The 23,298-nt window shown below is 39.5% G+C and overlaps 1 protein-coding gene across 41 annotated transcripts in view; it reads right to left on the bottom strand.

The window, feature by feature from the left end:
* The window catches only part of CLASP2 (cytoplasmic linker associated protein 2), a 154,067-nt gene that overhangs the window by 116,502 nt on the left and 14,267 nt on the right, over positions 1-23,298 (bottom strand). For 38 of the 41 annotated variants that reach the window (XM_074841960.1, XM_074841953.1, XM_074842032.1 and 35 more), the window contains exons 3-6: positions 10,292-10,395; positions 6,732-6,823; positions 6,338-6,413; positions 4,754-4,851 (exon numbers count right to left, since the gene is read on the bottom strand). In XM_074841960.1, the coding sequence (XP_074698061.1) occupies positions 4,754-4,851; positions 6,338-6,413; positions 6,732-6,823; positions 10,292-10,395 (370 nt within the window). Of the gene's footprint in view, positions 1-4,753; positions 4,852-6,337; positions 6,414-6,731; positions 6,824-7,482; positions 7,510-7,551; positions 7,626-10,291; positions 10,396-21,127; positions 21,145-23,298 lie in introns of those variants that run through there. The other 3 variants (XM_074842248.1, XM_074842320.1, XM_074842329.1) reach the window with 3 other exon arrangements.

The raw sequence follows: 23,298 nt of genomic DNA, 5'->3' as shown, positions 1-23,298 counted from the left end.
AGTACTTCTGTTCCTAAAGCTTTCAAAGCTCTTTATGACCAGAGGCACACTCTATAGTATTTTGCCATAATTACAGAAAAAAAAATTCCAGTAAAACAGCTGACAAAATGGCCAAGCACTACTGTAGATCCAACTCTCTCTTTAGTACAGCTTACAGGAACTATAACTACTACTTTGCAAAAACTCTCACAAGTTTCTTCCTCCCACCCAGCTCTTCATGCTACCGTCTTCTCTTCTCGTATTTCTTCACACAGCCACAGGCAGCAAGGCAGTGTGGGCTAAAGTCTCTAAAATTACTGAAACCATGATCAATTTAAGAATGTTTACACGACTTCAGCTCCTGGCAAAAGAGAGCCTGGCCGAGAAGAATCCAAGAAAGTTTACAGGGCCAGGTGAAGACTGGTTTCACCATCACGAGCAATGAGGAATGTTCAAGAAGAGCAGCATTATTACTCCTTTGTATCATATCTGCAAGCCCAAGCCTGGATATGACATGCATAATCAATCAGTGAAGTCATCAGTCAATAGAAATACTATGTCACCAGTGAACAGAAATAGTATCTTCTTTCCCCAAAAAGGCACAGACAGGTCTTCTGCAGCTTCACATAAGGAAGGAAAAATCCCCACCGATGAAAAACACCTGTTCAGGACAGCAGGCCACTTCTGCATGGGCTGGATGATTGTTGCTGTCTCAGTGAACGAGTAAGTGAATGCATGAGGCTGTAGCACTTTAAATGGGGGCTCCTGACAACCTGCTAAATCCTCTCCTACAGCAGGTGACAGGTCTCTATCAAAGGATTAACATTTATGTTCTATAAGAGGAATATGTACCCTTCTAAGATGCAGCTTGAGCTGACACGAATGCACATGGAAATGCAGATGCTGGCAAAGAGCGTGTACTACACTTCTAGACTGAAAAGCCATTATTTGTGACCATGCTTGATGGAGTTCAACTGTTTGCATGACAGGCAGAGTGGGATACCTAAAAGTTTGGACCTTGTGATGAAGGGGCAAAAAAATTACCACTCCGCTGTCAATAGTAGGAGGATAAAGAAGAAGAAAGGGTGGGTGGTAACTAGTCTCTTCTTCATGTCCAACCTGAGTCTAAAGCAGGAAATGGCCCATATGAAACCTTGCACTTACTTCCCCCTTCCAAAAAAACCCAAAAGAATCTTGCACAGACGTGTGTCCACATCTGGACACGCAGATGGACGTCATCTACAACATGAACCAGACAGATAAGTAGAATGTGTATACTACATAAAATGTAGCATTACAGGGTTCTGCAGTATGCATTTCTGAACGTTTCAGGATATGAAGTCGTGGCCCTAGACATAACAAATAACTGGTTTCACACATTTATGTTTCTCAAGTAACAGTGGGAAAGTTGTCAGATGACTTCCTAAAAGATCTTAAACAGCTTTTAACGCTCAGACTAAGCAACTGCTATCCAGAGCCACATATACTACTTCCATTCAGGGAATATCAGCCACACAGATTCCATACTGTAACAAATTCAATTTGGCCCACACAGAACAAAACCTGTTCGCTATTCTTGGCTCACAGAACAAGAAATGTAACATCCACTTTCAGTATTCACAAATGCATTAACACTAATACTTACAGGCCTGATACCAAAGACTGTCAAACCTCTTTGGCAGCAACTTTAACAAAAGGGAAAACAACCACCAAATTTCCAACCACTGGCTTCATACTGATTTTTCTGAGAAAGGAATGTGCTTCAGGCAAAACCCACAATATTATTCTGAGACTTGTAAGTTGAAAAATAACAAAGAGAAAGAGCAACTCACTGATTTTATTTATAAACAAACTCACAAATTAATCTCTGCAAAGAATAAAAATGCACTGAAGAAAAATACAGTAGTAGCAAGTAGAGTTGAACTACAAAAGTAAGATCCCATCTTCTTTTCTTGACTACCTAGACTCCAACAGGTCCAATAACCTTCTCTAGAAAATCCAGTATTTTCCACCAAGGCAAACCTACCAGGTGCAGATTACAAAACCTTTTAAGTCTACTATTATTAAATTACTAACTATGTTTGGCTTTCTATATACACAGCATGTATGTACCATTTGCATATTTAAGGAAGTTGAACAATTTCTCAGAACAATGCTTGATTAACTTTCCTGCCTTCCTTTCAGCAGACATGAGCTCTTATTTTCAGTGCTTTAGGGCAGAGTGCATTCAAGCAGCAACACACAGATCTCTAATGTGTAATTTGTTACATAAACCAAACAAGCCTACATTCTACTAAATCACGTGTGCACCAAATGCTGAAGTAATAGGGTTTTCTGCTAGTATTTCTGTTCACACACAATTTTTAATGCACTGTCATACAGTGAAAGAGCTGCAGTGCAGTTATTTAATGCTGAACTCAACAACTGAAAACAGCCGTGTCTGAACTACAGATTATCCGTAATAGTTAAAACCCTTAAAAGCTACCCAGGCACACAAATATGAACACAGATACCCCTCAAAACAATGATAAGCTCTCATCATACTCTACATTAAAGGTTTTTTCCCCACAGATCATAGCTCCTGCATAACCCCATGACAATTTTAATATATCTAAGCAAAGGGAAAACTTCTGACAAGCACTGGGGAAGAAACGTCTTAAATTAGGTCTGCCCCTAGAGGAACAACAGTCTGAGCTACCATAGAGCTAATTTATCTTTCCTGAGCTTTGCCAACCGCCTTATTTGTGTTAAGTAGTAAGAAGAGACTACAGAAACTCTGCTTTCTGTCAGCAGTGGATGGGACAGAGACTAGTAGCCTCATACTCAACTCAAGTAAATCCTAACTCCCCCTTTCGTCTCAACCTGAAGACTACGGCGGCGGACACAGCACTGAGACTCAGCTCACGTATTATTTTACACAAGCCTTACTGTCAGGTGCAAAACTGTTAAGATTCAGTAGCAACAACCTGTTTAACATGCACCAAGTAGAGCCTTGCCTCTTTATGTAAATGCAAACGGTACAACTATGCTTGCTTTCAGATCAGGGGGAATTTTGCGTTCAACTGATTCAGACTGTAGAAACAACAACTTGGCACCTACTGCTACTAAATCAGAAGAGGTTGATTGCCCTGAGGATACAAAGCTCCTATGGTGTTTAATCCTATTTGGATCCCAAGATTTACTCTGTATCACATGGAAATGTGAACAGGATGAGTGTTGAACCTAAACTTATGGTCAGACCCAACAGCCACAGTACAAACAAAGGCTGTTATCTGCATTGTTTTGTTATTCTCTATTCTAAGACCCTGTCTTAATGCAAGAAGGATCTTCTCTGGTATGTTCCAGTTATCTGTTATGAAACGCTATTTTTGGAGTTGTAATAATAATACAGCTTAAACTTCTGTGGTAACCATATCATCTCTTAATAGTCTACAATTGTGACTGCCATTAAATAGAAGAGAATGCGTACAACTTCCCATTCCCATAGGCAGGGTAAGCTTTTGTCCAAACAGGGTGAACTCTGCCTGGAATGTGAAACAATAAATTCAGCACCATTCTCCTATGATATTTTGATACCCTACAAATCATCATTAAGAACTAGGGCTAATAGATTTTAGAAGGGTCTGATGAGGCACTGTACCCATTCTGATATTCCCTCTGACACCATGTGGTAGATATATTGTGCTTTATCAAAATCCAGAACTGAAATGAAGAGTCAGAGTAAAGTGATATGTTAACTGATAAGGGGTTAACACAATTTTAAAAGAGTAAGTTGTTTTAATAAGGAATTTGGAAGACTTTGTTGTATAAACAGTCTTTCCCACTAAGTACAATTTCAAGCTCTGTCTAGCTTTCTTAATCAAACAAATCCTTACCAAGGGAGCAACAAAACAATGGTTACTTTTATTTCATATAAACTAATCTACACAGACCAGCCTTTAGGGATCAGAATCGCTTTTCAGAAAGAGAAAGGACCGATGAAGTACGTGTTTTCAAAACTTCCTTGCACCTTCTGCAAAAAACATCCAGTGTCCTGTGATGGCATGCTTAACAGTTAGACCAATAACACTTTCTCATTGAACCCCAGAATCGCAACTTCAGAATTTATGGGAAGTAGTTATTTTGAAAAGCACCTCTCTCTGATCTAACTGTAACCCATAAGCAGACATCTAGGGTGGAAAGGATTGGTCTGATGTCATTAGCAAGAAGCAAGGGAGGACAATTTTTCCATTATGACTATCTTCAAGAAGGTAGTAGCTTGTTGATTTGCCATGCTTTCATTGCACACTCACATATGTACACACACACTTGTTCTCTCTCACACATGCACGATACATGACAAGTATTGATTTAAGTGCTTCAGCTGAGACTCTTCTCCACAGAAGCTAAACAGCAACTCTAGAGTAAGGAACAAGATGTATACATTCAAGTATTTTCTAATTACTTCCCGACTGCATTCAGTATGTATTTGCTTAATTTCGAAACATTTTTCTACTACTGTCCAGCTCTCATCTTCTCTAAAAGTCAGGGGATTTTAATTGATGAATGTAAGGCTGCTTTTCATCATACACCTGTACGCCTCTTCCAAGCAGAAAAGACAACAGCAAAAGAAAGTCAGGAACACTAGTAAAATCACGATGGAGGCAAAATTGACTAGAAGATAAAATAAAAATTGTAATAATTTTAAAACAAAGTTTTTAGTGAGTTTAAGGTTCTGATAAAGAACTGTAACACAGAACGGCTCAGGATTACGAAATTAAAACAGCTAACTCACCTTCCAGGAGGAATTCCTCTCTTCGTAAGATCTATTCGTACTTTCTCTCCCACATGTCGATAAACCTCTACAATGGCTAGTATGGCAGCATCTCTCACCTGTGAATGCAGTTTAAATTGTTAATTTCAGGGTTACAGAAACCAAAACAACATTTGCTGACAACCCACTAATCTTGCAGTTTCTATCGACCTGCATGCCAACTCATTTCACAAAACAGTTGAAACTGTGAGGATGGAAGGGAAAGGAAATACAACTGTTATTTCAAGATAGTATTTGTTCCAAGTTAGAGCATCTCCAGATGGTAAATGAAAAATCCTAGAAATAACATCTCTAGAGGGAATTTCTGGGATTGACATAAGAATAGTATTTGTGGGAAAAATGTGCTTTACTTAGGACTCTATCACAGTAGGCAATACTTCTAAAAGTTAGTCCTTGCACTCAGTCTTGACACTTTTCATCTCACTTTCATCTGTTTCTACATGCAGAGGCGCCCTCTGGAAAACTAAGGACCTGACTGACCACAAGAGTGGGACAAAGCGATCAGCATTTTCTTAACTTCCTTCAACAGGAATTACGTGACACCACATAAGCACAAGAAGGGGAGTAAGCCAAGATAGCTGAAGGGGAAAGAACAGTTAAAGCAAGGAAGTGGAGTGCTTCTAAAAATTTTAAACCATAGTCATCGCAATAAAAACTGCCAAAAACGCATGTCAGTAAATGCCATTATTCTCTATAAAGAATTATTTTAGTATTATTCTTTGTAACAGTTTGAACTAAACCCACAATTGCTCTATCAAGATATGAACTACATCTTTACTAATGACCAACAAGTAAGACAAATTCTTAACAGATTTTCTCTAGAACAATGCTATGCTATGCAGAGGAGACAAGGACTTTGCTGCACCCAGAAAATAAGCATGAAGACCTGTCCTGGGTATTTGCCCATCTCCTACCAATGCTACCTTATTCCTTACTGTATTTTTCATCTTTTCTCTCAGACACAACTTCAGATAAATCAAGAGAGATCTTGTTTCCATTTGAAGGTTTTCTGAAGATTTGATGTCACCATTATGAACTACATCTTGATTTTCACTGCAGATGTTTTTGCTTAATTAACTGATTTTAACTACAGCCTTTGCACGTGCTCAAATGCCATTTGGGTTCCATTTAGGAAATTATTACACATGATAATGTTACCTTTAGCAAATTTGGCAGACTATTACAGGTCTCGTGTAGGGGCTGCTTCTGCAGGCAATTCTTCCTGTCAATAAATTTTTTTCTCTTTTCTTTCAACATGCTCTATAAGAAACAACTATTTTCAGTAATGACTAGTTTCAACCTCTGAAGACAAAACTAAGGGGGCCAGTATATCATAACACTGCTGGCTTTGCAGCTCTACTTTCATCTTCCAACGGATGGACGGATTCAGAAATAAATGTGTTGATTGCTTCTCATAGTAGAAAATAACAACCTGTTGTATACAGGCAAGCCTATCGGCTATTCTTAAATGCCTACATTTATTTTGCTTTCATTCCTCTGTCAAAGTACAGTTGTTGAAGCACCAGTAAGTAATGAAATCCTCACCTGACTATTTGAGTCACCAAATGCTGTGCACAGATGTGGTACCAACTTGCTGAGGATTAATGGTTGTGCACCATAACTACAAAAAAAATAGAGTAAGTTAAATGTATACAGAAAAACCGAAAATACTTTATGCACAAGTGAACTCTTAGCATTGATAAAATACAAACTTCCGTCAGTCAAGCTCCATGTCTCTCTTACTAGTCCTTTGTCTACTTTTAAGTAAGACAAAAATACTATACCTTTAGTCTTTCTTTCAGAAAGGTCACAAGTTAAGCTGTTTGATCCTTCCCATTAATTTAATTGAATCAGACTTCCTGAAGTATTAGTTTCAGAGAAAAATGACATTCAGAAGAAGGATAGAACTGTTATGTCTCCATAGAAACGAAAAGCTTACATGTTTAAGGTAGCAATAAGACACAAACACACTCCTTCTCGGGATCGGTAATTCTTGTGTTTAAAACCAACAGCAAGGCGTTCCCAGATGTACTACAAAAACAGAAATAATTGTCTTCGATTACCAGGAGCACAATACAATGTAATTCTATCCTTATTTTATAATTACATTCATAACAGTTGCAAAAAAATAACAGAAGACAGATCCACTGGAAAAGTAAAGCCACTTCTCAGCTAAAATTAAGTTATACAATGCAGCAGTATGGAACACAACACAGATTATTCCTATGCCAAAACCACTTTCTAAAAAACACCCTTCAGAAATCTAGCTATTTTTATTGTTTGAGAAACAGCTCTTACAAATATACAGAATTGTTACAGTTAGCACACACAAAACAAACATTACAAACTACTGACTCAAGCAGAAGTTGCTATATTCTTTTTGCTTCATATTCTGTTTCCCTGCCAAAATTCCCTCTCATCCATTTTAGCTAGTCCTTATCCATACTCCTGCTGCCCACTTCTCCCCTACTTGTGCTTTAAATTTATTTCTCCGTTTTTCAATTATTTCTTGCCCATTCATTCTAATTCCTTTGCTTCCATTTTTTGTTCTGCTTGGGCTTTTCCTTTTGTGCTGGTGCCGCTTCCTGTAGTACGATTCTCCGGCTTCGCTAGACCCTCATTTACCTTCTTGCGCACTCGTTTTTTCATTGCCTGCCTTGAGTCTTTCCCTCCTCAGTTTATCTTTTTACCTTTCCATCTCCTTGCCGTTCTCTAGTAGCTGTATGTTACGGTGTAAAAAGTGTAAACATGAAGCTTACGAGACTGGGGGTTCTCAGTGGTATTTCGGAGCAGATGCAGAGGCGCCAACTGCAACTCCCCCAGCTGCAGCGCTGCCATTACCGCCTCAGGCAGGCGGGCGGGCGGGCAGGCAGGCAGGCAGCACGCGCGGGGAGCGTTGCCTAGCGATGGCTGCACACGGGCAATGGCACATTTTGCAGCCTGGGCACCACCCTCATCCCTAGCCCCGAAGTGGTGCAACTGCAATCTATAACGGTTCCCTACAGATCTGCTAAGATGTATTCGATACCGATGACTGCAATCGTATTCGGCTTGCTGAAATAAACCCTCACAACCAGCTACTGATCAACAAAGACAGCGTAAGAGCAGGGAATACCGCATCCTCTTTATTAATTATGTAGCACACATCATAGCAGACGTAAAATTCTCCAATTAGAGCCTTGCTTGATCATTTTGTCCCATCTGCAGTTTCTTGTTTGTTTGTTTTACACTTCATTACATTTAGAGAAAACAAACCTTAGACAAGCAGGATGGCTTGCCAAAACTGCACGGCTTAACAACAAAGAACAGGATTTCACAGAAGAAAACATCCTTCCATTAACCCACTGTTATGGGCAAACATGGGAAAAAGGAAATCTCCTTGCTAGGTGTACAAAAATACAGGTAGACGGGGAACTATAGAGTATTAAAACAAAGCAGACTGAAGAGAAATTTAGTCTTTCACTAAATAAACCCTCCTTTGAGAACTTAATTCTTCTAAATAGAAATTCAAATGGCTGCTTAGAAATTTCAACTTTCACGACGTGCTAGCAACACCTCGTGTCAACCTCCCTTGGCCCCATTCATGCATTTATACCACCTATATTCTTATTTTTATGCTTTCCTGCCCATAACCAGCTGCATCTAGTTCTCACTCATAAAAACACCCAAAACAAACAAAAAAACCAAACACATCTAAAACAAGAAAAGGGAATTGACAACAGGACAAATGAAATATTATTCAACTACACACCAGAACAGACAAGATGAGTTGATTGGAAAGAAACTTACAGGACTAATCCCAAAAATTTATTCCACTCAGCTCTTCCAAAGGGATGCTTCTCTGCAGCAAAGGGAGCCTAAAACTCTCTATCTCCGTGTTCGAGGCGCAGGAAAGACTCCTCTGGTTTGGTCCCTGCTGTGACTGAGGATGACTGATGCTTTTCATCCAAATTTTTAATGATACATAATGTGTCCTGAGAGCAGACAACTGAAGCCAGGCTTCTCCTGCCCTCTGGGAGTTACCAGAAGAGCCATATCCATACCTTCTCTTACTCACACAGGCTGCTCCTCAGACCCCATGAACCTTGTATTCTTTCAGACACTGCAAGTAAGCTTCAAGCCTTTGTGTACAGCCTAACAACTCTTCAGAAACTGAAAGATGCACCAGTAATCTAAAACTCTTCCATGATGAGGGCCTAGCAAGCAATTATCACCACATTCTTTATCAGCAATTGTTCAAATGATGGTGTCTCCAAGATGCTCTGCTGTGTACTTATCCCGGTGCTATTACTGCAGAGGCAGGGGTACTTTCAGGTCTGTGTTCCAGGTACTTGGGAGCATCTTGGGCACAGGAACATGTCACTCATTAACTACTTGCACTTCGGTGTGAAAAAATGCTGCAATGTCTCCTTCTCAATGAATAGAATAAAAACTAGATCTTGTGAAAAGGTCAAGGCATGTCTTTGTGGACAACACTATTAGATTTTGATGCCTAAATCCCAGTCAGATCTGTGACCAAAATATGCAAGAAAATGCCTCATGTTGGAAGGGAGATAAATATGTTTCTCTAGTTGCCTAACATGCTACTTGTTTTTCCTATCTGGTAAAGAAGACAATTAAGAACAATTTTCTTACTGCAGATCAAGTCTGCAAAATCTTATTCCCTGCACACAAACACTCAAGCCTGTACCTATGAATAAACAAAGCCAGGAACTGGCACACAAAAGAACCTCATTTTCATTCACAAAAAATAAGACGTTCCCTATTAACTTCTGCACTTAAAACTCAGAAACAGATTTTCCTTAGAAATTAAAAACTCAAACAGTAAGTTCCTACTAATGAGCAGGGTCCCGAGGTCCAAATAACATCATTGCTCAAACAATATAATCCTGTTAAACAATCTTACATTTTTCAGACTCACAGAGCAGAAATACAAGATTTAGCACTTGGAAGCCACATAATGCTAAGAACTGTAAAAAGATTTGCTTAACTCAAACTTCAACCTAAGACAACAAGTCAGAGGGCAACTTATCCCATCTTAGTTTGTCCAAGGTTCACACAACGCATTTGTCACATACCTAGAAAGCCAGATATTCTAAGTTACAATGCACCATCTCAACTGCAGGACTACTCCTACGTGTTCAAATACAAAGCTAATTTTAAAATAAATTCAGAGTTAAATAAACTTATTTATTATCATTATGCAAACTCAAACCCAGGAGGATGCTTCAAACATGCTTTAATTAACAAAGTCCTGCCACATGACATGAAAAACATCTACTCAGAATTTAGCTACGATATGCAAAAACTGCAGAATTGCACTGTATCAGATTTGTATCTTTCGCTGAACAATGCATCGGTGTCAATCCATTAAGAATATCTTTAACATTTACACCATTAACAGTCACCAGAACATTGTGACATATTCAAAGTCAAGCTCATGCATAAGTCATAAGCTCACTGGAGGCCCACATCTGAATCTACATTAAGTAATCATACCATGGGTGGTGCTGCTTCGTCCATCAATTTCAATATAAGATTCTGTGCTTGCTCTCGAACTTGGTCTTTGGCATCTCCCATACGATCTATCAAAGGCAGGAGAACTACAGGAGAGGGGGAAAAAAAAAAGAAAAAAGATAAAACACCTAATGAAATTTTTCTAATACTTACAGATATCTCCTGAGACAGATTTAAGACACACCTCATTCAAAAATAAAAGCTGATTTTAAGATGGTCAAAATATTCTAGTCTCAAATGTATTTGAGTATGTTACAAGAATAACAAGAAATGCATTGGACTGAAATTGAAGAAAATTGTATCTTCCAACAGGCTAAAAAGAAATTAAGCTTCCCATCTTAAAAACTGTATGAATTACTTTAATCTTCAAAAGGTATGCCAGTAGCTTCTGAACATCTGGCTTTTCTGAAAAATAATGCTAGGCCTGGTGAGTGGGAAAGAATTGGGATAGGAAAAAAGGACTTTGCTGTTTAATTACAAACATTTAAAAAGTTTTAAATCCTCCTATTCACACAGTGTATCTTCTGGAAACTTGGTCTTACTTCAGGAAAAGTATCAGTAAAAGTTACTACTTCAAAACAAGTGTCCTCAAATAGTATTTAACTACAATCGCACGATAGCTGATGATTGCACTTGCCAATTCTTTTTGCTTGCTTATCCAGACAGAAGTTTATAATTACATCTGATAAACAAATTAACGTTACGATATTTAGGAAAGTTATCTGAACAAACGCTGAGATCAGCACTGTGCAAGACATCCTGCTATACTGGTTCCCAGTCCTCCACCTGGGGCCTACACACAGGCTTTGTGAGATTCTTCCCCCCCAGTGCTTTTGGTACCAGGTGTTCAAAACGAGGCGTGATGACACAGAGTGCATTGCCTTCCCCCAGGAAGTACAGCTGACATGGAACTGGTGGAGATGTCATCTCCCACGGGACAGTGCTTTTAAAGTTAGTATAAGCATGCGAAACGCCACCTAGAACAAGCGGTGTCACGTGCTAACGGTAACATTTACCTGTCAACAGCTCAACTTTCTGCATTAGTTTCTGTTTCTGATCTGATCCAGTTTTCTAAGAGCGGCAAGTCAGGTAACGTGGGTGGAACTTAATCAACACAGACCACAATACCCACCTGTCCTGGTTTGAGTGAGTGGTGGGGTTTTTGGTAGCAAGGGAGGGGGCTACAGCAGTGGCCCCCTGTGAGAAGCTTCTCAAAGCTCCCCCGGCTCCAAGTCAGACTCACCTTTGCACCAAGGCTGGGCCAATTAGTGGTGCCTCTGCGATAACATATTTAAGAAGGGGGACCTGGGAGGAGTTTTGAGGACAACATCTGTGTGAACACCGAGGTCAGTGGAAGGAAGGAGGAAGAAGGAGGGGAGGTGTGCCAGAGCAGAGAGCCCCCCCGTATCCCGTGGTGAAATGTCAGGGCCGCCCCCCCGCCCCCCATGGAGGTCACCGACGGAGCAGAGATTTGCCTGCAGCCTGTGGAGGGTCCCCGGGACTCTGTGGGAAGAAGCAGCCCCTGTGGTTGTAGTTTGGCGCTGGGAGGACTGCAACATGTGGGGGTGACCCACACTGGAGCATCTCGAGAAGAATGCATCCCGTGGGGAGGACTCATGGTGGGGAGAGTTTGTGGAGGACTGTCTCCCGTGAGAGGGACGCCATGTGGAGCAGGGGGAAGAATGCAGAAGAGTGATTGCCCCTGCTTTGCAGGAAGAAGCAGAGGACTGACCGCACCCCCCATACCCTGCCTCTGCACCCCTGGGGGAAGAGGTAGAGGGATCGGGAACAAAACTGAGCCCCAGGAAGAAGGGAGGAGTGGGGGAAGGTGTTAACATATGGTAACGCTTCTCACTGACCTGTTCTGCCTGTTATGTGTCTGTTAGTGCTGTTGGTTTTTTTCTTCCCCTAATGAGCCTGTCTTTTGCCTGTGACCATAATGGCTGAGACACCCCTCCCTGTCCTTATCTCCATTCTCGAGCCTTCTGATTCACTTTTCTCCTTCCCAGCGCTGGGGGGGAAGGGGTCACTGAAGGGCTGCATGGTGCTCACTTGCCCTCTGGGCTCAAACAATGATGCTACCATTATCAAGTTTTTGTGGTTTTGTTCTATGTTCTCTTTCCTTTCTCCTCTGAATAGATTATTACAGCTACTTTCATTTTACAGTTTGAAGAGAAGGGTTTGGGTTTTTTTTGTTTGGGCTGGGGTTTTTGTTGTTTTGTTGGTGTGGGGTGTTGGCTTTTTGTTTTGGTTTGGTTTTTTGAGGGGTGTTTTTGTTTTGTTTGGTGGTTTGTTTGTTTTGGTTTGTTTTTTTTTCATTTTGTAAACACAGAAGAAACATGCAGAAGTGATTTTTGGGAGTATACAGCTGAGCCCTCCCGTAAACTTCTAATCACTCACATACTCACTGATTACATTTTTATTGCCAGAAGTCCTTCTCATGCCTATTTCCAGCACTTCTAAACAGACCTTTTACCTATAGCATATGTTTCTGCTGAGGTCTGCTACATTAACCTGCCAGCTGGGCAGCTGAAGGCCACTCCAGCTTCACAGCAGAGAAACAAACACAGCCACTGAGAAGCTGTTCCAGCGGAGGGAAACACAGCGAGTGCCAGTCCTGCGGGAACACGGCTCCTTTGTGACTAATTAGCACGCTGAGTCAGTTGACGGAGCTGCAGATACCAGGGCTCCACTCAAATCACTAAGGCAAGCACAGAGAACAGCTACTAGAAGCCGCTGAAGAGAGATGAGGTCACTGAGTTAAACTAAGCTATGACACAGCCTGCAGATAGCTACTGAACACACCAGCCTTTGTCACTCGTGGAGCTCTGACAGAGGGACAACTTGCTGTGGGAGCTGTTAAAGGGCCCAAATGTCTGCAGGCTTGCCTTTTCTCCCCCTAAATCCCCACTTTCTGTAAGACCCTATAAGGCATGATATATTCTGTTTGCTTAAGACAAATGAAATCAGGCTGTTGAATGCTGGCAACCACCAGCTGGTTTTCAGTTTGGTAGTTCATCTTTTCTGTCAGAATAAGCTCCAAGAGGAAATTATTTGATGTTGGTTGCCTATTGATGAAGTTTCAGAACACTCAACCAGAAGTGGATCTCCACCAAACATTTCAATTTGAATTCCTAATGCCTTCATCACTTTTTCTCCAAATGTTAGACACATCTAGGGAGAGTTATAGTGAAAAACAGTGGAACTGTGTTAGCTGTCCTTTCTATGAATGAGTGGGAAACATCTCCCTACCTAAAAATTCTGACAAGTTTGAGACACTCACGTCCATCCCAGCCTCCTGTTTTGCTGATCACTCTTCTCATTTCCCTACTCCAAGCCTCCTGGCCTCTTCTGCTTCTCTCTAGTCCTGCCCAGCCAAAAACCACAAAGCACAAGAAACTCTGTATTCTCATAAGAAACCTCACCTAAGCCCAAAGCAGCAATTACAGCTGAGCATCAGAAATGACAGTACAACACAGGCTTTTGCTCTACATCAGGATAAACCAGGGCTGTCCCTAGAAAGCAGCAGCTTCACCTACTCACCTCGACAATCACCGTTTCCCCCTCACAGCCCATACCACCCCTTGTACCAGTATCTGTCTGTTTACAAGGTGAACTGAGGACATACCCAGACAATCAAGATGATACACACATGTCGATCAAAAGCACGAGCTAAGAGGTATGTTGGAACTGAGCTAACAAGAACAGCCTGCGGACGTTTTAGCACCTTAGGAAGTATCTACTGGGTGTTTGTGCACTAAGATTTTACAAAAAGATTTTTACCTTGGCCAGCTTTAGGCAGGTTTCTATCCCTACTAGGAACAGCTGAAGTCATACTTGTGATACAAGGGCACCCTATACCAAAACTCAAGTCTCTGCTTTAGAAGATTAGAGCACTACTACATCCCAAAGAATGGATGACCAGAAAACACAACACTAAGAACAATGCTTTCCCCCCCCCCCCAACTTCATTCTAAATACAACTGAACAACAATTTTTGCTGATACTTTTCCTTTAAGCTTTATATGCTTTCTCATCAGCATTATTAAATCAGCATCCTTCTTTATACTGCAGTGCAAATACATGCATTTCACATCAGTCTGCCAACTAAACAATCTCAAATAGATGCTGGAGTTAAAAGAAAGGTGAGGAAGGAGAAGTAGGACCATACATGAAGGCAGTATTCAAAGTGGTAGTCTCCTAACAAGGTACCCAGTGAAATACAGAATTTGTTACATTCAGTATGGATTCACGTATTCCTACTGTTTTATACTAACCTTATCCATCTTATTTCTTCTGTTGCCTAGTTTCTTTAATAATTTCAAAGGGGTTTTGGAAAGCCTAATAACATAAGACAACTTTCTTCCTTTTATTTCTGCTGATACACAGAGCAACATTACGCTAAACTCAGGAGACACTGATCCCCTATGCAGTAGCATATTGTCAAAGTTTCGTATCACTACCAGCCAGTCCTGAGTTTTTCCTGTTAAGATTTCTACATTGTTATATACCACAGTTTTACAGGTTTTGATTACTGAAGAAAACTTAGAAACGGTAGTAAAAAGTATTCTATAGTACACATCAATTCCACCACATCTACCTCAAACTGACCTCCTATTTATGCCTTTTTCCTTTCTATTCTATCCCTAACACAGCTTATTATCCTGTGGGTTGCTTTGCCATCGTTTGTCTTCCTTCTCTTGGCTCAGTAAACCTAAATTGTCATTTACACAAATTCACATAATGATTTTATCACCACTAGCTGGACAGTAGATGCAAGAGTTAAGGCCAAAACCAGCCTGGAAAGTCAGAGTACAGCCTTGAGAGATTAAATATTTATTTCCTCTACCAGGACTGAAGATGATAAGTAAATCATAGAAGTCAGTGCCTAGAATGGCACCCAATGTATTCTTAAAAATCCTGAGCAGCTTAACTGTATGACTCCCTGCAGCAAAGAATGCCACAGGTAGCACAAACAATTTCCTTTTGTTAAACTTTAACAAGAGTCCCTTCTGTTACAATACAAATATGGAGCTTTTCAGTTTGCATTATTGCTCACAGTTCCCTCTCCATTTCTTCTCTCTTGACCACTTATACCTGCTCTTTTTAAGTGTCCATTTTATGTATAAACTCTCACACCTACCCATTTCTATAAACCAACTTTAAATAGTCCATATCTGCTTTACTGCAAAACAAACATAAAAAAAGCATTAAGCAAATAAGAATCTTTACTACGGAAACATCATCAGTGTTGGCAAAAATTCTGTTACTAAAAAGTCTAACTTCTTGTCTTAGACATTAAAAGAAAAGGCTTTGAGGACGGAAACAGATTAAGCCTAGGCAGCAGTATCTTTCTAGTTTTCTCAGAAACCTTGCCAGCTCAGGCAAGAGCATTAAACAGCTGCCATTAGAAAGGAGGGAGGGAAACAGCTGCCTCTAATTAGAGCAGTCTCTGTTCTCCTGGGTTAGATGCACGGGAGAGAAAGGAATCCCACAGAGGCTCGTACGGGGCCAGCAATAGGGCTGGTCTGACAGACCCACATGGCCACGGGCTACTTCTAAGCCAAGAATCATTAGCGGGCTCTCAGAGAGGGCCTCACTGCTCCCCTGCTCAAGATAAAGTCCAGTCCACAGTAAGTTTCATCAAAAGCCATCTCAGACATTAATGTGTTTCTTTGGGTCTCTCCAGCAGCCAAATAAAAAAAGCATTAATGGGGTTAATGAGATACACTCTTTATCACCAGTAGTAGCGGGGAAAAAGCAAACACTTTTTTTTTTTTTTTTTTTTTTAATATGATACATCCATGAATCTATCAGGGTCTCAGTTTCAGGAAATGAGAGAAGAGAGCCTTCAAGTCCAAAGGGTTTCAAGAGGTGTATTAAACCAGAAAGAAAACTAGAAGGTAGAGAACAAATGTTCATGTCATCTTCCGACATTTTTTAGCTCTAGGCTAGGTTTTTACAGAACCTGTATTTATCAGAATCAAACAGAAACCAAGGAAGGCTAGGATTTCTCTATTCTTGTTTAATGGCACTGCATTTCTACGTGTCATACAGTGAGGTGTCCACAGACAGCAAGGAGATGGTACTCTAAATCACAGCCTATCACTCAAGCATGGATTACTTCAGGTAAAATTCATTCCCACTACTAATAAATTCCAGTGCTAGCCAGCCAGGACATAAAAAGCTTTAAAAGCCTGCACAGATTTTTATTTTTTACTAAAGCTTTAGAGAATCTGTCATCAAGATGAAAAAAGTCACAGCCTAAACCAGCTATGACCATTCACTATGATCATTAATTATAGAGGGAACCAAAGAATATTTAAGGATTTTCTGACATGTTGCAGGAAGTTCACCTTTTTGTTAAATTTGAAAATATAAAAGCAATTCAAAACATCTATTCTGGAGAAAAAATACAAATAATGGAGTCTCCTCTAAAAGGCTTTTCTAAAAAAAGACTGAAATAGTCAGAATCCTATTGTTTAAGAAAATCCTACAACACATATCCAACACAGCTTTTCCTGAGGTCAGTAAGCAATAAAATGAAAAGGCACTATCAGACAAAACACCTGACTTGCACTTAGATGCAACAAGGCATCTTTGAGACAAGACTTCTCTCACATAAATAGAAAAGCTTGCTTTACATTATCTGAGCAATTCAATTTCTTGCATTATTTCATTTCAAATTTTTCTCTTAACATCTGAGGTTGGCCACACTTTAAGCAAAGACATGGGCCAGGTGATCTTGAAGGTCCCTTCCAACCTAAGTTATTCCAGGTTTTATGTTTAGGTGTTCTGCAAGCATTTGTATCTGGAATCCTACAGCAGATTATGCCATTAGTCTCAACATTTAAATGAAATTAATAAAAATGAAAACTAAGAATAAAAATCAATCAGTCCCTAAAACCTGAAATCAAGTATTTTTCTACATGCTATATCATGGTCATGCTAAAACAGTTCTTGGTTTTCACGGTGTTGAGGAAAGCATTTCTCCATACATCATTAAAACCACTTATTGAAGAGTCACATCTTGATTAAACTGCACATTGCAGTCTTTTCCATCCAAAAATTTCCATCATGAAGCAGGAGAAAAATCAAAAATTAATAACTTGGGTGTCACTTATCTAAATGCAGTCTTACTCAAACAAATATTTCCAGATTCTTGTACCAAATGCTTTTAATTCAAATTCACTCAAAAAATTAATGCACATTGCAAGTCCTTACAACTGCTCTAAAATACATGAGGCAACATATTTGCATGCTTAATTATAACAATAAACTTGAAAGAGCATTTAAATTATTCTGAAGAGTCTAATTTAAGGGTTCTTCCATCACTTCTGGAAGCCACCTGGGAAAGAATTTAAACACTTCCAATTGGTTTCACATCTTAGTATATGGCACTACAACTATCTTCCAAAATTATTTTTTCCCACTGCTTTCTTTTTACAGTAAGAAGGATTTTAAACTGCTAGTACACATATACACACATTTACATATGGGGTTTTTGTGTGTAAAATGTATATCTATATTCAGACTTGTACATATATGCACATATATAACATGCATATCTTTATTTGATCTTTTTAAAGTGTCAAGTATCTTTCCTTTATTTTGCAGATGACTAAAATTTTGCAACATCTTGTAAGGTTATATGTGAGAGTAAATGACAATATAATTATATCATAGACTAATGGACAGTTCAGTATATGCAGAAATATATGTCATGATATAACATCACATTAGAACTGAAACAGATTCCATATACCTTTATTATTGTCACAGGAATGGGAAAAGAAAAAGTATAAGAGGGCAAAATAACATTAATTCCTTTTAGAAAACGAAACTACAAATATGAGTAGAGACTTTTCCCAGAAACGCTATTATCTAGTCACATTTGCCCATAATTCTAATATTCGCTTTTATTTCTGATATATAATATTTTAATAATTCATGCCATCACCTGGGAAAAGAGATTGTGACAGGGTAATTATGTGTGCTTATGTAATCTCTTTTAATCACAGAACAAGCAGTAGTTTTAAATACTGAAAGATGTAACACTCAAACACTCTTTTAATCTGCTTTATTTTTTCCAGACTATAGCCACATAGTCTTATGAACTAACACGTACCCTGGTATTTATTGCTTGCAAAGTATTTTCAAGCATCTTCCCTGGAAGTACTAAACAACAGATTCCAAATTTGTGTGTCTGAGTTCCCAGAACACCGATGCCAGCTGCAGAGAGCGTGCAATGTGGTTAATCATAAAAGGACAACACCTTGGAAGTTACTGCAACATTAGATTGTTGCCTAGGAAACTGAATTAAGTCTCTCATCGGGCATTATACTTCAATAGAAGGATCACTAACATGCTCTTCAGAATACTGAAAAGCACCTGTCCTACAACTACTGTAATGATTTTGCCCAAATCTAATTTATGGTATATATGCAGGATGTAAAGATGGAAATAAAAATTAAGCATCCATGTTTTTTACTTCTTAGCAAAAAGCCTGTAATGCTTATGGGGGGGTGAATATTCAGTCATGTTAGTTATTTTTGTCTGCACTTAAAAGAAATCTATCTCCATCATAATTGAACAGGAAATTAAACAGGAAGAAAAAATGTTTTGTCATGTTGTAGTTGGGTAATACACTATTATATTTCCATCATTTAATGAGTTTTGAATCATGAATAAAAACATCTCAGGGTCACCAAAATGTAACACTCTTTATTAAGAAAAAAGGTTCCAGGTCTTTTATGACAAAATACAGCTATAAAAGTGCAACTTCACCTAGAAAATAGGATCCATTGTGTTTTTAAAAAAGGCACAAAACGAAGTAGGTAGGTATTTTACATATACATCTTCATCCGCTATATTCATGGTGCAATCCTGATCTTCAGTGAGAATGCAAGCACCTACAATAACTTACTGTAATAACCAAGAAGTTAACTATATTTTTAATATTTCAAAGTAATAATTAAATTGCCTGGAAAAGTTCTATTATGCTTGCCTTTGAAAAACAATATACTCACATTTATTTGACCAAAACAGAAGAAAGTAAATGCCTACCATATAAAATACTACTAAGACTTTCTCTGGGGCTGTAAGAACCTTGTTACCTAGTTGAATGACTTTGCTCCCAAATTTCCCAACATTTTCAGGCTTGATACCATCATCTTATTTTCTTCTCATATCACCTGTATGAATCGCGAATTTGCAATACCTGATTACCCACCTCATTAACTATATTCACATCAAACAATGACCTAATTGAACATTAGCAAGATACAAGAAAAAACGCCAAAATGGCAGTTTGCATAGAAGAGTTGAGTCTTCTCAAATGTGTAACTACGGAAACTTTGTAGAAGTTTCAGGGGGGGTGGGGGGAAAAAAAGCCTATTATTTCCTACTTCTAATTAATTTTCATCATCCAGATATAATGAGGAGGTTACATCTAAAACCTGAATTCAAAGTACTCCCACAGCATTCTCCTGGGGAAACTGGCTGCCCATGGCTTGGACAGGTGCACTCTTCACTGGGTAAAAAACTTAGCTTGGGGCAGAGTGTCTGGAAATCTGCCTGGCAGAAAAGGCCCTGGGGGTGTTGGTCGGCAGCCGGATGAATATGAGCCGGCAGTGTGCCCAGGTGGACAAGAAGGCCAATAGCATCCTGGCTTGTATTGGAAATCATGCTGGTCAGCAGGACTAGGGAAGTGATCTTACCCCTGTACTCGGCACTGGTGAGGCTGCACCTTGAATACTGTGTTCAGTTTTGGGCCCCTCACTACAAGAAAGACATTGAGGTGCTGGAGTGTGTCCAGAGAAGGGAACAAAGCTGGTGAAGGGTCTAGAGAACAAGTCCTGTGAGGAGTGGCAGAGGGAACTGGGGTTGTTTAGCCTAAAGAGAAGGAGATTCAGGGGAGACCTATCACTCTCTACAACTACCTGAAAGGAGATTGTAGTGAGGTGGGTGTCAAGTCTCTTTTCCCAGGTAATGAGTGATAGGATGAGAGGAAACGGCCTCAAGTTGCACCAGGGAAGGTTTAGATTGGATATTAGGAAAAGTTTCTTCACCGAAAGGGTTGTTAAGCACTGGAACAGGCTGCCCAGGGAAGTGGTGGAGTCACCATCCCTGGAACTATTTAAAAGATGTGCAGATGTGGTGCTTAGGGACACAGTTAAGGGGTGACTTGGCAGTGTTAGTTTATGGTTGCACTTGATGATCTTAAGGATCTTTTCCAACCTAAATGATTCTATGATTCTGCTTTCTTCTGGCATCTGTGAAGAACTCACTATAGTTAGAGCTAGTACCCACAGAGTCAGCTATGGCATAGGAGGCACAATATAGCTTTTATAAAGAGAAGTGGTACCTCATAAACTTATAAGAGCTCTCTGCAAAACAGCAGTGCAGAAAGTAAGTCAGCTAATCGAGTGCAGTTGGATTTTCACATAGTTCTCAAGAAGGGATTCTACAGGAAGGAAGGTACCATAATGATAAAGGCATGGAGGAAGAGACACCACCCTGGAGAGTGGACCCTAAATCCACCATCACTGCACAGGAAACAGGTTGTCTCATGGCTTTATCAGGTCAATTTTCAGGAAGCGGTGATGTAACAGAGATAGAAACTATCAGTAATTACAGACGTGATAGATGACATAATAAAACCAGAGTTATGCCACTATAAACATATGCTGCATCTGTGCTGTTATGGCTTACTCAACTCAAAAGCACTGCAACAGAAAGGCACTGAAACAGGAAACAAGAACAATAAAAACTGTGGAACCATGTGTATACAAGCAACAATTAGACCGGCACTCTTACCCAGGGCGGTGGGGAAGAACAGCAGAGGACAGGCACAGAAGAGATCCGTAAAATGAAGACTGGGCAGTCAAGAAGCTGAAATGATGGCTCACCTCTCTAACACAAGATGTAGCAAGCATCAAGTTATCAGGCAGTCAGTCTAAAACAGTTTTGCATAATGAAGCATTACTACAGAACACTGTAGCTTCTAAAGGCTATGTGGGTTCAAAAACTAACCAGACAAGCTGTAGGAGAACAGGGTGACGGGGAGACACTGAAGATACCATCTGCCTCAGCTGGCCCTAAACTGCAGGACTGCTGACAACGAGGGGGTCGTACTGAAGGAGTTAACATGGCACCTTTGTCCTGTCCTTACTTTCTTCTTAGGTGTCTGCAAACAGATCACTGTCAGACACGAGTCTTTGGTCTGACTTACTGGAGTCATTCTCTGATTACGTTAGAAATCAAATCTGCAGAGTCAACAAAACATGATTTGGGAAACTGCTGGTTCTTTAAGTTTTGTTGAAGGAAGCAGTTTTCTTGCTCACCAGTGCGCTTTTAATTACTTTCATAAACCCTGGACTACCCACACTCCCAGACGTTCTCAATAAAGTTTTTGTATTACTGCTTCACTGACAAAAACTGAAAATGATCCAAATCTTGTTATAAGACTTGGAGAGACAGCTACCAACTGAAGACAATTCATACTATAAATCACTCTTTTAAAAAGTCAACTAAAATAAAGATTGTTTTCTGCCTCTACTGAGACTAACATTTCAGTGTCTGTTAAGCTTCTATAAAAGCTAATCATGCACAACAGTGACTTGCATATTCAGCATAATGGACTCTACAGATCTTGATTCTGGAGATTCTCAGAAGACCAATTTCTGTGCCAGTGAAGGCACTACTACAGCTTTTCTAAAGAGCATTTCTGGAATACAGAGCTTCAGATATCTACTGATGTTACACATGTTTGATGGTCACCCAGTGCCAGAACTCTTTTTTTTCTTAAATATAAATGCTACTGAGTACTGAAATTTAAATCTTTCATTTGCTCATAATCTCAAAACTACTCAACTACTGGGACAAAAAAAAAATAGTATTTTCAAACTGCTCTCAAATAGCTCACCCTTAAGAAAACAAAAACAGAAGTAAAAAAAGCTTTCCAACCTTGAATAAAGTTGCTATCATTTTAAGTTCTACACACCACTAAAATATACATCAAAACAGAGTAAAACTCTGAAGCCTAGCACTATTTGTGGCTACAAATGGAAACTATTCAAAAATCAATATTCTGCATAGCACAATACGCCTCCAGTTCCCTTACACTCCTCCAATACAAAATTAACCAGCCAAAGAAAATCCCTCTGCAACAAAATAGATCTAAGTTGCGTAGCACTCTACTGCAGTAGTTCTGCAGCATCCTGAAATGTGCTTCCAATGATTTTAGTTAGTAACTTGTCATAAACTACACTTTTTATTGTTAAACTTTAAAATTTTGCTGATTTCTTAACTCTTAAATACAAAAGGAAATACAAGAGGAAGCTTAACATTTTGACAGGTAATTTGAGATAGCTGGTTATGTGGGAACAAGATGTAAGATAATTCACACAAATTTTGGAAAAGGACATTAAGCTAGGAACTTCTGTTAAAAATAGCCAGTGATATAACACCAATGTTAATGCCCTAGCATCACTATCTCTTTTCAAGGACAGCAGCAAGATGAGCTCAGCAGCACAGTTTGCTCGTACCTCCCAGAACAACTGTTTCATACTCAGGCACACAAAGATTAATTTGAAATTCACTCGAGTAAACATTTCACTCAAGATTAACAGTTAGTACTTTTTTCATGCCATAAAAAGTTTAGACTACTAAAAGCTACAGTCCAGTCATCTCACAGGAGGTGGACCACATAGTCCTCTGAGACCACAGGCTTCAGCAGACATAAGGCTCTAATTGAAGTGATCTGCAAATAAAACCTTCAATCTTTAACACAAGTTAAAAGTAACACTTATGTTCCAATGTAATTTTTAGATGACTGTCGTGGGGAGTGGTAAGCAAGTACATAGCATGGGAGTGGTAAGCAACTATACAGCATAAAACTAATTACTGAAAAGATATTCCTGGAACCTTTAAAAAATCCAACCACCACCTAGAAATCAGTGATTGCATGACAAATGAATATTTACAAG

The sequence above is a fragment of the Strix aluco genome, chromosome 1 (assembly GCF_031877795.1).
Source record: "Strix aluco isolate bStrAlu1 chromosome 1, bStrAlu1.hap1, whole genome shotgun sequence".
NCBI classification, from domain to species: domain Eukaryota; kingdom Metazoa; phylum Chordata; class Aves; order Strigiformes; family Strigidae; genus Strix; species Strix aluco.
The sequence above is the reverse complement of the archived record's forward strand: the minus strand, read 5'-3'. Positions and strand labels throughout refer to the sequence as shown.